The sequence below is a fragment of the Papio anubis genome, chromosome 11, assembly GCF_008728515.1.
Source record: "Papio anubis isolate 15944 chromosome 11, Panubis1.0, whole genome shotgun sequence".
NCBI lineage: Eukaryota > Metazoa > Chordata > Mammalia > Primates > Cercopithecidae > Papio > Papio anubis.
The window spans coordinates 69,719,372-69,735,461 of record NC_044986.1 but is presented as its reverse complement, the minus strand read 5'-3'; the positions used below and the strand labels follow the sequence as shown (position 1 = coordinate 69,735,461).

The 16,090-nt window shown below is 39.0% G+C and overlaps 1 protein-coding gene across 3 annotated transcripts in view; it reads right to left on the bottom strand.

Annotated features, from left to right (window-relative positions):
- Positions 1–16,090, bottom strand: part of FAM149B1 (family with sequence similarity 149 member B1) — a 78,405-nt gene that overhangs the window by 58,277 nt on the left and 4,038 nt on the right. For 2 of the 3 annotated variants that reach the window (XM_003903780.2, XM_009214704.1), the window contains exons 2-3: positions 12,419–12,523; positions 9,127–9,256 (exon numbers count right to left, since the gene is read on the bottom strand). In XM_003903780.2, the coding sequence (XP_003903829.1) occupies positions 9,127–9,256; positions 12,419–12,523 (235 nt within the window). Of the gene's footprint in view, positions 1–9,126; positions 9,257–12,418; positions 12,524–13,625; positions 14,361–16,090 lie in introns of those variants that run through there. The other variant, XM_017962942.3, reaches the window with a different exon arrangement.

Genomic DNA, 16,090 nt, shown 5'->3' with positions numbered 1-16,090 from the left:
TTGTTTATTCATTCCCCTGTTAAGGGACATTTATGTTATTTTCAGTATTTGTTTATATTGTTTGTTATGAATAAAGTTGATATAAACATTCATGTACAAGTCTTTTTCTAGACATGTTTTCATTTTTCTTGGATAATACCTAGCAGTGAAATTGCTGTCACATAATAAATGTATGTTTAAAGAAATTACTAAACTATTTTATAGGATAGATATACAATTTAGCACTCCTATCAGAAATGTGTGAGCGTTAAACCCGCTCCACATCCTTTCCGGTACTAGGTATGGTCAGTCTTTTTAATTTTAGCAATTTTTGTGAATGTGGAGTGGTCTATCTTCCCAGTTTTCTATTTGCATTTTCTCTATAATTCATCATATGGAGCATCTTTCTACATGCTACTTGGCCATTTATGTATTTTTCTTTCATGGAATGTCTTTTCAAGTCTTTTGCCCATTATTTCAGCTTTTATTTTTCCTTTTTATTTATCTATTTATTTATTATTTACTTTTTAGAGATGGGGGTCTCACTTTGTTGCTTAGGCTGGTCTCAAATGCTTGGGCTCAAATGATCTGCTGGCCTCAGCCTCTCAAAGTGTTGGGGTTACAGGCATGAGCCACTGTGCCTAGCCTTTTTTCTTTTTTTCTTTTTAATATGCAGTTTTAAGAGCTCTTTATATACTTTGGATACAAGTCAGATATTGGAAATATTCTCTCCCAATCTGTGATCTGTCCTTTCATTTCTTTCTTTCTTTTTTTTTTTTCTCTGAGATGGAGTCTTTCTCTGTCACCCAGGCTGGAGTGCAGTGGTGTGATCTTGGCTCACTGCAACCTCCACCTCCCAGGTTCAAGCGATTCTCTGCCTCAGCCTCCAGAGTAGCTGGGATTATAGGTGCCCGTCACCACACCTGGCTAATTTTTAGTATTTTTAGTAGAGACAGGGCTTCACCATCTTGGCCAGGCTGGTGTCCTTCCATTTCTTAATGAGGTATGTGAAAGCAAAAAATATGTAAATTTTGAAGGAGTTAAATTTATCCATTTTCATAGCTTATGCTTTTGGTGTGTCCTATTTATGAACTTGTTGCCTAATCCAAGGTCTTGATTTGGTTATACATTTTCTTCTAAACGATTTATAGTTTTTGTTCTTTTTTTTTTTTTTTTTTTTTTTGAGGCGGAGTTTCACTCTTGTTGCCCAGGCTGGAGTGCAATGGCACGATCTCGGCTCACCACAACCTCCACCTCCCAGGCTCAAGCAATTCTCCTGCCTCAGCCTCCCTAGTAGCTGGGATTATAGGCATGCGCCACCACGCCCAGCTAATTTTGTATTTTTAGTAGAGACGAGGTTTCTCCATGTTGGTCAGGCTGGTCTCGAACTCCTGACCTCAGGTGATCCACCCGCCTCGGCCTCCCAAAGTGCTGGGATTACAGGCGTGAGCCACTGCGCCCGGCCGTTTTTGTTCTTATATTTAAGTTTATAATTCATTTTGAGTAAAATTTTTATATGATGTGAATTCATCTTTTTGCACATGGACATCCAATTGTCCCAGCAACATTTGTTAGGAAAAAGAAATCCTTTCTCTATTGAATTGCCTTTGTACCTTTGTCAGAAATCAATGGATCCTAAATGTAAGAGTTTATTTCTGAACTCTCAATTCTGTTCTATTGACTATATGACCATATTTTTGTCAGTACCACACTATTTTTGTTGTTGTTGTTGTTTTGAGATGGAGTCTTGCTCTATCGCCTAGGCTGGAGTGCAGTGGCATAATCCTGGCTCACTGCAACCTCCGCCTCCTGGGTTCAAGTGATTCTCCTGCCTCAGCCTCCAGAGTAGCTGGGACTACAGGCCTGCACCACCGTGCCCAGCTAATTTTTGTGTTTTTAATAGAGTCATGGTTTCGCCATGTTGGCTAGGCTGGTCTCGAACTCCTGACCTCAGGTGATCCACCCGCCTTGGCTTCCCAAAGTGCTGGGATTACAGGCGTGAGCTACCACGCCCTGCCCACACTGTTTTGACTAATGTTTTGATATTATGTTTTGAGATGTGGTAGTATATGTCCTCTAATTTTCTATTTGTTTCAATTTTTTTTTTTTTTTTTACTAATCTGGATCCTTTACAATTTCATATACATTTTAGGATTAGCTTATCAATTTCTATAACAATGTCTCCTAGGATTTTGATAGAGAGTGCACTGATACATAGATTAATTTGGGGAGAAATGCCATATTATTATTCTGTCTTCCAATTCATGAACATGGAAGTCTCTTCATTCATTTAGATTTTCTTTAATTTCTCTCAGCAATGTTTTGAAATTTCCAATGTACAAGTCTTGTGTTGCTTTTGTTAAATTAATTGCTAAGAACTTTTTTATTCTATTGTGATTTTTAAATTTTCATTTTCAGATTGTTCACTGCCAATGTGTAGAAATACAAATTTTTAAATTTAGATAGAATTCACACACCATGAAATTCACCCTTTTAAATTGTCAAATTCAGTGTTTTTAGTATATTCGCAGTTGTGCAACTATCACCAATATCTTAATTCTAGAATATTTCATCACCCTCAAAAGAAACTGTTTCCATTAGCAGTCATTCCCCATTCCTCTCTCTGCCCAGTCCCTGGCCACCAATAATCTACTTTCTGTCTCTATGGAATTGCTCTTCTGAGCAATTCATATAAATGGAATCAAACAAGATGTGATGTGTCATGTCTGGCTTCTTTCACTTAGCATGTTTTGAAGGTTCACCCAAGTTGTAACATATATCAGAACCTCTTTCATTTTTCTAGCTGAAAAATATCGCATTGTATGAAAACCATATTTTTGTAAATTGCTCTTGTATACTGTGACCTAACTGAACTCATTTATTAGTTCTACTAGATTTGGGGGGTGGTAATGGAGGGAATGTAAATTTTCTGGATTTTTTTTTACATCATGACATCTGTGAATAAAGACATTTTTATTTCCTCCTCTTCAATTTGAATGCCTCTTTGTCTTACACTGGCTAGAACCTCTAATACAATGCTGAATAGAAGTGGCAAGAGTGGACATCCTTACCTTGTTCTAAATCTTAAGGGGAAAGTATCCAGTCTTTTCCTGTTACATATAATAACGTTAGTTCTAAGTTTTTTGTAGATGCCCAGCCTTTCAGGTTGATTAAATTCTCTTTTATTTCTTGTATGTTGAGTGTTTTTTTAATTATGAATGGGTGTTAGATTTTGTCAAATGTTTTTTCTATGTTACTATTAAGATGATCATGTCATTTTTGTCCTTTATTCTATTAATATAATGTATTAAATTAGTTGTTTTTCTTTTTTTCAACGTCTGTCTACCCAGATGAAGAGTTGTTTTTCTAATGTTGAACCAGTCGTGCATTCCTGGGATAAATCCTATTTACCCACTTGGTCGGGGTAAATAATCCTTTTATGTAATTGGATTTGGTTGGCTAATAAAGTTTTTGTGTCTAATTTCAAGAGGCATCTGGTTTGTAGTGTTCTTGTGATGACTGACTTTGATATCAAGGTCATACTGGCTTCATAGAATGAATTAGGTAGGAACTGTTCTTTCTTTCCTGAAAGAGTTTGTGAGGGATTGGTATTATTTCTTCTTAAATATTTAAGTGTATATAGAAATAAACTGATTTTTACATATTGACCTTGGACCTTGTGGCCTTGTTAAATTCATATATCAGTTCTAATATTTTTCTTTTTTTCTTTCTATTCCTTAGAATCTCTTATATAAAGAATTCTTTTCTTGTCTTTGTCTGGTTTTGGTATCAGGGTAATACTGGTCTCATAGAATGAATTGGAAAATGTTCCTTGATTTTCTGAGTCTGAAATATTGTTATTATTTCTTCTTTAAATATTTGATAGAGTTTACTAGAATTTAAATATTTGATAGAATTTACTAGCCCATCTGTGCCTGGATTTCTTTGTGGGAAGATTTTTTGTTTGTTTGTTTGTTGAGACAGACTCACTCTGTTGCCCAGTGTAGTGCAGTGGTGTGACCATGGCTCACTGCAGCCTTGACCTCCCAGGCTCAAGCGATTCTCCCATCTCAGCCTCACAAGTAGCTGGGACTAAAGGCACGTGCCACCATACTTGGCTAATTTTTTTAGTTTTTGTAGAGATGGGGGTCTCACTATATTGCTCAGGCTGGTCTTGAACTCCTGGGTTCAAGTGATCCTCCCTCCTTGCCTCTCAAAGTGCTGAGATTACAGGTATGAGCCACTGTGATCAGTCGAAAGATTTTTTAATTATTAATTTAGTTTATTTAAATAGAAATTACATAGATAGAAATAACCCAATTACATTGGTATGGCTCTATCTAAATTTTAAATTTCTGTGTAAGTCAATTTGTTAATTTATGTCTTTGTAGGGATTTGTCCATTACATCTAAGTTATCTAATTTGTTAGCATTAAGTTGTTTACTGAATTCTCTTAGTACTTTCTGTAGAGTTGAGTTATGCCCTCTCTTTCATTCCTGATCATGTCAATCTCTCTTCTTTCTTGATCAAACAAACTAAAGATTTGTCAATTTACTGACTTCTTTCCAAAGAAACAACTTTTGACTTTATTTTCTCTTTTTTGTTTTATTAATTTTTATCTTATCTGTATTATTTCCTTCTTTCTGCTTTGCTTTGGATTTAGTTTGTTTTCTTTAGTTTGTTACGGTAGAAACTTATATTATTGAGACCTCCCTGTTTTTCTGTAGGCATTTAAAGCTATTCATTTCCTCCTAGCTGCATCCCATAAATTTTGATATTTTGCTTTTCCCTTTTCATTCAGTTCAAAATATTTTCTAATTTCCCTTATAGATTCCTTTTTCAACCCGTGTTATTTAGAAGAGTGATGTTTAATTGCCAAATATTTGAGGATATCCCAAATGTATGTTGTTGATTTATAATTTAATTCCAAGGTGGTTGGAGAACATACCTTGTATAATTTACATCTTTTTATAGTTAAAAAAACTTGTTTTATGTGTGCTTGAAGAGTATCTATACTGCTGTCACTAGGTAGGATGTGAGTTAGGTCAGGTTGGTTGATAGTATTGTTCAGGTATTTAATATCCTTGCTGATTTTTTGTCTAGGTGGTCTACAAGTATTGAGAGTGGGGTATTAAAGTTTCCAGCTATAATTGCTATAGTGTTTCTCCTTTCCATTCAGTTATTTTTTTGCTTCAGGAACTTTAAGACTTGGTTATTAGATGTTACATTTATAACTGCTCTATTTTCCTGATGAATTGACCCTTTTATCATTATAAAATGTCCCTCTTTGTTTCTAATAGTATTTTTTCTTTTAAAGTTTATTTTGTCTTAGTTCAAATTCAAGCAGTTTTTGCATCTGCTTTTAGTTTCTGGATGCCCTCTTGCTTCTCTGCACTTGCAAGCTGACTCACGGTCAGCTAGGGATATGTAGATAGCTTGGTCAGTCCTGCGTGGATGTATGGAAAGCTTATCAAGGCCTCCTGTGACCGTCTTATTTCCCAGATATCCTTAATAAATTCCTGGATAGTTTGCCAATCCATTGTTTGTCCCAGCCAGGACTAAAACCTCAAGCTATCTCAGCAACTGTTCTTCCCATCAAGTTTACTACTGTTACCTACATGCTGTTGGGCCTAGGGTCTCTCCAGGTTCACTCCAAACCTACTGAGCCTTCTCCAACAGTGAAGCTGCTAATTTTCACAGCTTGTCCCTCTGTAGTTGAATAGACTCTCACTGTTCTTAACCCAAAGTTCTACTGGTTTTCATGAATAATTGCTTCTTTATTTATTATATACTTTTTGTCAATTTGCAAACCCTTTAAATAGTTGCACCTTAGCATTTTATCCAGTTTCATTGTTGCTTTTGGGGAGGAGTATTTGCCAAGCTACTTACTCTGATACTAAAAGTCCCACTTCATAATTTTCTGTTATTACATTGTCTTTCTCAGGTTTTAGCATCAAGACTCTGCTGACCTTATTATAAACTGAATTGAGAAGCATTCCTTATACTTTTTGGAAAAAAGTTTGCATCATGTTATTTCTTCCACAAATGGATGAGAGAATTCACTTGGGCCTAGAGCTTTCTCTGTGTAAAAATTATATCATTTAATTTCTTTTTTTTTTTTTTTGAGACGGAGTCTGGCTCTGTCACCCAGGCTGGAGTGCAGTGGCCGGATCTCAGCTCACTGCAAGCTCCGCCTCGCGGGTTTACGCCATTCTCCTGCCTCAGCCTCCGGAGTAGCTGGCACTACAGGCGCCCGCCACCTCGCCTGGCTAGTTTTTTGTACTTTTTAGTAGAGACAGGGTTTCACCGTGTTAGCCAGGATGGTCTCGATCTCCTGACCTCGTGATCCGCCCGTCTCGGCCTCCCAAAGTGCTGGGATTACAGGCTTGAGCCACCGCGCCCGGCCAACATTCAATTTTTCTAAAGATAAAATCCTGACTAGTGAAGAAATGAAGATCAAAAGTAAGATGGTTACATGTGAATATATTTTAAAAACTTGTTAGTCTATAAATGCCAAAAGGAAAGCAAGGATATGGGAAACATCTGTATGACATTTATAAGTTATAAAGAGATACTAATCATAATATAGAGAGACCTAATGGAAATATATAGTCAGTACACTAAATCTTCCGGATGAGGCATCTAATTATTAGAATACAGTTTAAATTCTTTGGCCTGCAGGGCCCTGATGATCTAGTCCCGCCTACCTCTCTGATCTCATTTGTGCTTTCCTCCCCCTGGTTTTCCATCATCCAACCATCCTGACCTTTTATCACTTCCAAGAATACACCAAACACTTTCCCTTGGAAACATGAAGCTCTTCTCCTCCTTGGGCTTTTGCATATGCTGCTGGTTACCTGTCTGGAAAAGTCTTTTCCTCACTCTTCACATGGCTAGCTCTTCTGTCTTCAAGTCTCAGGTCTACCTTACCTGAGATCCCTATCTAAAGTGAATCCCCCTGATAATGTTCTATTTCAGCACCTTGTCATCTTCCTTAGAGCGCTTGTCACCTTTTGTACTTACTTTTGAAAATCTCCCTCATTAGACCATTGAATAATGTAAGTCTCACTCACCCCATATTCCCAAGGCCAAGTACAGGGAAAACAACCATGCTCAATAAATATTTATTGAATGAAAAAAAAAAAACAAAACCGTGAAAACCCAAGCATCAGATAATAAGGGAAAGATCCAATTATGATATATTAAGACAGGAAAATATTATATAACATTCAGATTGACCAGTGTGGAGGTAGTAAATGTCTATATGAAATGACGGTAAATGAAAAAAATAGGCCACAAAATAGTATGTACATGTATCATACAACTATAAAAGGAAAGTATATATACATTCAAAATGATTAGAAAATAACTCGGTGTAATGTAAATAGGTTTTAACAATTAGCAGGCTTTTTGTTTTTAAAAAAAAATAAAGCAGGTTTTTGGCTGGGTGCAGTGGCTCATGCCTATAACCTCAGCACATTGGGAGGCTGAGGTGGGAGAACTGCTTGAGGCTAGGAGTTCCAGATCCCACCTCTTAAAAAAAATAGCAGGGTGTGGTGGCATGCACCTGTGGTCCCAGCTACTCAGGAAGCTGAGGCAGAAGGATGGCTTGAGCCCAGGAGTTTGAGGCTGCAGTGAGCTATGATAGTGCCACTGTCCTCCAGCCTGGGTGACAGAGAAAGAAGAAAGAAAGAAAAGAAAGAAAGAAAGATCCTAACAATAATATTGTATAAAATCAATATTGTGGAAAAGTGTTTATAAAATATTAGGTGAAAAAATACAGCATAATACTACATGTACATCATGATTATAACTAAGCCAAAGTAAATACAGATTGAAAAAAAGATATAGAAATAAAAATGTTGGCTGGGAGTGGTGGCTCACGCCTGTAATCCCAGTACTTTGACAGGCTGAGGCGGGCAGATCACAAGGTCGAGAGATAGAGACCATCCTGGCCAACATGATGAAACCTCGTCTCTACTAAAAAGACAAAAATTAGCTGGGCATGGTGATGCATGCCTGTAGTACTAGCTACTCAGGAGAGTGAGGCAGGAGAATGGCTTGAACCCGGGAGGCAGAAGTTGCATTGAGCCAAGATTGTACCACTGCACTCCAGCCTGGCAACAGAGCGAGACTAGGTTCCAAAAGAAAAACCACAAGAAATAAAAATGTCTATTGCATCTTGCATCAAGGTGATAAAATTATGCATAAAAATTGTGTTTAAAAAATTTTTAGGGTTGTTGGTCTTTTAAAAATAACATTTTATAATGGGAAATAGCCAAAAATAAGTAAAGAAGTAAAAATCACTCATCTCATCACCTAATTAATAACTGAACAATATTTTGAGTAAATATTCTTCGTCCTTTTCACTAATATAGGCAAGAATATACATAAAACAAAATTAGAGTGACACTACACATATGATTTATAACCTGTTTGTTTTCATTACCAATATATCATAAATATTTTCCCAGGCTATAATGGCTTAATAATAAACTTTCAAAAACATTTTAAACAACAAGGTAACATTAGTGGTAAAGACATACATTAGTGGACTGAGCATGGCAAAAGGAATAGACCCAGAGCCCAAATCCATATTCACCTGCAACTGTTTTCTTTTTTTTTTTTTTGAGATGGGAGTTTTGCTCTTGTTGCCCAGGCTGGAGCGCAATGGTGCGATCTCGGCTCACAGCAACCTCCGCCTCCCAGGTTCAAGCCATTCTCCTGCCTCAGCCTCCAGAGTAGCTGGGATTACAGGCATGCGCTACCACACCCGGCTAATTTTGTATTTTTAGTAGAGACGGGGTTTCTCCATGTTGGTCAGTCTGGTCTCAAACTCCCGACCTCAGGTGATCCGCCCGCCTTGGCCTCCCAAAGTGCTGGGATTACAGGCGTGAGCCGCCGCGCCCCACCAACCTACAACTGTTTAAATTGAACACTTAGCATGTCTAAGGCTCAACTACTATATCAATAAAACAAAGCAAATACTGAAAGAAGATGAGGAATGATGCTTCTTTACAGCTATTATGAAGTATGATAAATGTAAAGAAACAATGCAGGAGAGTGAAAGAATGAAATATACTGACAAATCCTAACTCCCAGAATCGTCTCCCAAGCACTCCATCAGACTGATAACATACAACTCACACCATATCCCCAGGAGAAGTCCGAGCTTCCTTCAGTAGATATCCCTGCGCCTGAATAACTTGGAAAAGCAGACAGTGAATTCCCAGTGTCGGCTGATGTAAAAGATGATTCTCTTGTGATGTCAGACTTGCTAAAGGCACAAAAGGAGAGAAAAAAGAAAATTTTTCATATGTCCTCAAGTTTCTGTAGCATTAACTACTCAGTAACTTACTAGGTGATAAACATGTGTACAAATATATCCACATAGGCAAAAATAAATGAAGAGCTTGAAATTCGAGCATCATGGAAGTCCTAATTCCTATAGAATTGATGGCGTCATTCCAAATAATTCTAGTCATAGTTTACAATGAATACTTCATCTCACCTATGACATATTCTTTTTTTTTTTTGAGACAGAATCTCATGCTGTCACCCAGGCTAGAGTGCAGTGGCATGATACTGACTCACTGCAACCTCAGCCTCCTGGATTCAAATGATTCTCTTGCCTTAGCCTCCAAATAGCTGGGACTACAGGTGTGCACCACCACATCCAGCTTATTTTTGCATTTTAGTAGAGAAGGGGTTTCACCATGTTGCCCTGACTGGTCTTGAACTCCTAAGCTCAGGCAATCTGCCCACCTCGGCCTCCCAAAGTACTTGGATTTACAGGCGTGAGCCACCGTACCCAGCTTATAACATACTCTTGACAACTAAAGACATTTCAAAAATGTTAGTAGTAGTATCTGATCTTGTATGGCACTTTTTATTTTTTATTTTTTGAGACAGGGTCTCGCTCTGTCACCCAGGCTGGAATGCAGTGGTGCAAACTCAGCTCACTGCAACCTCTGCCTCCTGGGTTCAAGTGATTCTCCCTCTTTAGCTTCCCAAGTAGCTGGGACTACAGGTGCGTGCCACCATGGCCGGCTAATTTTGTTTGTACTTTTGTTTTTGTTTTTTTTGAGATGGAGTCTCACTCTGTTGCCCAGGATGGAGTACAGTGGCATGATCTCGGCTCACTACAACCCCCTCCTCCTGGGTTCAAGTGATTCTCCTGCCTCAGCCTCCCGGGTAGCTGGGACTACAGGTGTGAGCCACCATGCCCAGCCAATTTTTGTATTTTTAGTAGAGACTGGGTTTTGCCATGTTGGCCAGGCTGGTCTTGAACTCCTGACCTCAAGTGATCTGCCTACCTCGGCCTCCCAAAGTGCTGGGACTACAGGTGTGAGCCACCGTGACCAGCCCTTTTTTTTTTTTTTGTATTTTTGTTAGAGACAGAGTTTTGCCATATTGCCCAGGCTGGTCTTGATCTCCTGAGTTCAAGCAATCCACCCGCCTTGGGTTCACAAAGTGCTGAAACTACAGGTGTGAGCCATCACACCCAGCCTATGATTATACAATATTTTTTTTTTTATCACACATTGCATCTCAGACACTAATTGAAGTTCTGAGAGACTGAAGAACCATCTTCCCTGTTCTATTACTTAAAATAACTACAGCTAATATTTACTCAGCGTTTATTACATGCCAAGCATTGTGCCAAGTTTTACATACATTATCTCATTAATATTTGCAACATCCTATAAGACGGGGTCCCGAACCCTGGGGCCATAGACCAATGCTGGTCTGTGGCCTGTTAGGAACTGGGTTGCAGAGAAGGAGGTGAGTAGGGGGTGAGTGCATGAAGCTTCATCTGTATTTACAGCAGTTCCCCATGGCTCACATTACCACCTGAGCTCTGCCTTCTGTCAGATCAGTGGTGGCATCAGATTCTCACAGGAGCATGAACTGCTCATGCAAGGGATCTAGGTTGTGCATTCCTTATGGGAATCTAATGAATCTAATGCCTGATCATCTGTAACTGTCTCCCATCATCCCTAGATGGAACTGTCTAGTTGCAGGAAAACAAGCTGTAAGGCTCCCACTGATTCTACATTATGGTGAGTTGTATAATTATTTCATCATATATTACAATGTAAACATAATAGAAATAAAGTGTATAATAAATGTAATGCACTTGAATCATCCTGAAACCATCCCTCACCCCACCACACAGTCCATGGAAAAACTATCTTCCACAAAACCGGTCCCTGGTGCCAAAAATGTTGGGGACTGCTGCTATAAGATATACTATTATCAGGTAAGTAATTTGCCCAATGTTACTCAGCTAATAATTTACAGGACCAGGATTAAAAATCAGATGTTGGACTCCTCCTGAGTCCATGTTCTTTTTTATTTATGTTATGCTATTTTATTGTTTGTTTTTTATAATCTTGCTCTAATATTTATTTAATTTGTATTTTTTCTTTCTTTTTTTTTTTTGAGATGGAGCCTTGCTCTGTAGCCCAGGCTGGAGTGCAGTGGCGTGATTTCGGCTCACTGCAAGCTCTGCCTCCCAGGTTCACACCATTCTCCTGCCTCAGCCTCCCGAGTAGCTGGGACTACAGGCACCCACCACCATGCCCGGCTAATTTTTTTGTATTTTTAGTAGAGACGGGGTTTCACCATGTTAGCCAGGATGGTCTCGATCTCCTGACCTTGTGATCCACCTGCCTCGGCCTCCCAAACTGCTGGGATTACAGGTGTGAGCCACTGCACTGGACCAATTTATATTTTTTCTTGAAACAAGGTCTCGCTCTTTCACCTAGGCTGGAGTATAGTAAGTAAACACAGTGTTTACACCACTAAGTGTAACACGGGAGGCAGAGCTTGCAGTGAACCAAGACAGAGGCCTGACCTCGTGATCCGCCCGCCTCAGCCTCCCAAAATGCTGGGATTACAGGCATGAGCCACTGCGTCCAGCCTAATTATATGTGTAAACACAGCCTTGACCTTCTGGGCTCAAGCAATCCTCCCATATCAGCTTCCGTAGTAGCTGGGACCACAAGTGCACATCCCCACACTTGGCTATGTTTTTTTTTGTTGTTGTTGTTGTTGTTTTTGTAGAGATGGGGTTTGCCATGTTGCCCATGCTGGTCTTAAACTCCTAGGCTCAAATGATCCTCCCACCTTTTGGCCTCCCATAGTGCTGGGATTATAAGTACCGCGCTCCATGTTCTGTTTTTTGTTTGTTTGTTTGTTTTTTCACTCTAATCCCATGGCAGATTATCCATGTTCTTAACTACTTTATAATACTACCTCTCAAAGGTTATGAAAATATGTATGATGTTCTCATTAGCTGTTTCAGAATGAAAACTATATGGTACTGAAAACATGACAAAAATTCTTGCTTTGTTTTCAGTAGCACCAGGCTTGACACCAATCCTAAGCCAAAAAACAAAACCGTTGCCATGAGCAAATGCAAAAGTGTTATTACCTTTGGGAACTTGTGTCTTTCTCATGACTGTCACTGGTGGGGGAAACGTCCTCCAGTTTCTCAGGAGGGGGACGATGGTTAAGAGCATGTTTTGTTATTCCTTTCCTATGAAACACAAAACAAAGTTATATTTCCTCTATAAAAAAATACATACAATTCAATAATTTAATCTAGATGTTAGAGTCACCTACTTCCTCTGCTCTGGAACTGCACTGTTTGATATGGTAGCCACCAGTGGTTAAAATGTGGCTAGTCAGAATTGTGTTTTAAGTGTAAAACATATTGGATTTCAAGAAGAATTTGCAATACCTCATTAATTATATTATCTTTTTTATTTTTTATTTTTTTTTGAGACAGTCTTGCTCTGTCGCCCAGGCTAGAGTGCAGTGGCGTGATCTCGGCTCACTGCAAGCTCTGCCTCCTGGGTTCACGCCATTCTCCTGCCTCAGCCTCTCGAGTAGCTGGGACTACAGGCGCCCACCATCACGCCCGGCTAATTTTTTGTATTTTTAGTAGAGACGGGGTTTCACCGTGTTAACCAGGATGGTCTCGATCTCCTGACCTCGTGATCTGCCCACCTCGACCTCCCAAAGTGCTGGGATTACAGGCATGAGCCACCGCGCCCGGCCTAATTATATTATCTTGATTACATATTAAAATGATAATATTTTGGATATATTGGGTTAAACAAAATATATTCTTAAAATTAATGTCACTACAAGTTGAAAATGTAGTAGATATCACCACACACCAATTAGAACAGCTAAAATTAAAAATAATGATAACAAAAAATGCAGGCATGGATGTGGAGAAACCGGATGTCTCATACATTGCTGGCAGGAATGTCAAATGGTATCGCCATTCTGGAATAGTTTGACAGTTTCTAATAAAACTAAACATATGCATTTACCCAGAGCCCTAGCAGTTGCACTCTTGGGCATTATGCCTAGAGAAATGAAAACTTACATTCATACAAAAATCTGTATACAAATGTTCACAACAGCTTTATTTACAATTGAAAAAAATAACTGGAAACAACTCAAATGTCCTTTAACATTGATATTTCCACATAATGGAATATTATTCAGCAATAAAAAGAAATAAACTATTGATACATGCAACAACTTGGATGGATCTCAAGAGCACCATGCTTTTTAGTGCAAAAAGCCAAAGCCAATACAAAAAACCATTAAATACTACAGTTTACCTTGAACAACACACGTTTAAACTGTGTGAGCCCATTTATATGCAGAATTTTTCAATAAATATATTGGAAAATTTTTTGGAGATTTGCAACAATTTGAAGAAACTCAACAGATGAACCATGTAACCTAGAAATATCGAAAACATTTCAGAAAAAGGTATGTCATGAATGTGTAAAATATGCGTAACTACCAGTCTATTTTTGTGTTGACTATGTTATTGGTAAGGCTTCTAGTTAACAGTAGGCTATTAGTAGTTAAGTTCTGGGGGAGTCAAAAGTTAAACGTGGATGTTTTACTGTACAGGGGGTTGATACCCCTAACCCCTGCATTGTTTAAGGGCCATTTATATAATGGTATATTGGACAACACTATAGTGGTAGAGAACAGATTAATAGTTGCCATGGATGAAGACAAGAGTGGATATAACTATAAAGGGATAGGGATACCCAGTGAAGTTCCTTGGTGGTGATGAAACAGCTATCTTGATTTATAGTCATATTTGCAGTAATCTGTAAATGGGACCAACTTGCATAGAAAGAACTATGTACACACATACCCATGCATAGGAGCGGATGTAAAAACTGGATAAGGTCTGTAGGTCTAGTTAACAGTATTGTACCAATGTCAGTTTCCTGGCTTTGAAATTATACCACAGTTACATAAGATGTCATCATTGGGGGAAGATGAGTGGAGGGTTCATGGGACTCTTAGTACTATTTTTACAACTTCCTGTGAGTCTATAATTATTTCAAATTAAAAAGGTAAAAAAATTTCACTTTTATTTTATTTTTTGAGATGGGGTCTTGCTGTGTTGTCCAAACTGGAGTACAGTGGTGTGGTCATAGCTCACTGCAGCCTTGACTTCCTGGGCTCAAAGGATTCTTCTGTCTCAGCCTCCTGTGTAGCTGAGACTACAGGTGCTCACCACCACACTTGGCCAATTATTTAATTTTTAATTTTTTTTAGAGATGGGGATCTTGCTATGTTGCTCAGGCTGGTCTCTAACTCCTGGCCTCAAATGGTCCTCCTACCTCCGCCTCCCAAAGTTCTGGGATTCAAGACATGAGCCACTGCACTCGGCCAATTTCACCTTTCTTTTTTAATGTGATCACCTGAAAATTTTAAATTTCGTATGTGGCTTATATCATATTTGTATTGAATATTGCTGCTCTAGAGACTCCAATGTGTACACTGGATTAAGCTATGGGGTCAATCATTATATGTTCCAGTAATCTATGGGGTCAATCAATATATGTTCCTAGTAATCTACGGTAGACTTTCCTCACAAAATTCTGTAGTCAAATAAATTTAGCAACTGTAATAGGTTAAACAAAGTTACACAGGTCTTTACAAGAGGTCTTCCAGGTCTTTAATATGCAAATGTATGTCATAAATCTCAAATACTCTTATTTCAAAGGAAACTAAGGCACAGAAAGATTAAGTAACCTGCTTAAGGTCACATGGTTAGTAAGTGATGAAGCCAAGATTCAAATCCTAGTAGTCAGCCGGGCGCGGTGGCTCACGCCTGTAATCCCAGCACTTTGGGAGGCCGAGGTGGGCGGATCACGAGGTCAGGAGATCGAGACCATCCTGGCTAACACGGTGAAACCCCGTCTCTACTAAAAATGCAAAAAATTAGCCGGGCGAGGCAGCGGGCGCCTGTAGTCCCAGCTACTCGGGAGGCTGAGGCAGGAGAATGGCGTGAACCCGGGAGGCGGAGCTTGCAGTGAGCCGAGATCGCGCCACTGCACTCCAGCCTGGGCGACTAAGCGAGACTCTGTCTCAAAAAAAAAAAAAAAAAAAAAAAAATCCTAGTAGTCTGGCTCTCAGAGGAAGGCCTCTAGAAGGAAATGAAGAGTTGGAGATTTTAGTGAATTGTACCATTGTTCTATATAAAGATAAAGCTAAGAGTCCAGTCAGTGGAGCTCGCACTTTAAATTATTTCTCAAATAGTGGAGATCAATTTGTGCAGAGTCATCTGTATGTCTCTCATTCAGTGATCCTACAACCAAGAGTTTGTCTTTGAAAAAGTGGAAAGGATCATAAATACAAATTCAAGCTATGAAATAGAGACTTAAGACATTTTTTTAGTCTGCCAGGGAAATCTATGAATTGACAATTAGATGATAAAGAAATATCATTAAATTTAATAATAGCACTATGACTACATACAAAAATGTCCATAATTTTTAGAGATACATAATGACATATATAGGGGTGAAATGGCAGTATCTGCGGTTTTGCTTTCCTTATTTCACAGACAGGCACAGAGAAGTTAAGAAAGGGATAAGGAGGCTGGGCACGGTGGCTCACGCCTGTAATCCCAGCACTTTGGGAGGCTGAGGCGGGCAGATCACGAGGTCAGGAGATCGAGACCATCCTGGTTAACACAGTGAAATCCTGTCTCTACTAAAAATACGAAAAATTAGCCGGGTGTTGTGGCGGGCACCTGTAGTCCCAGCTACTT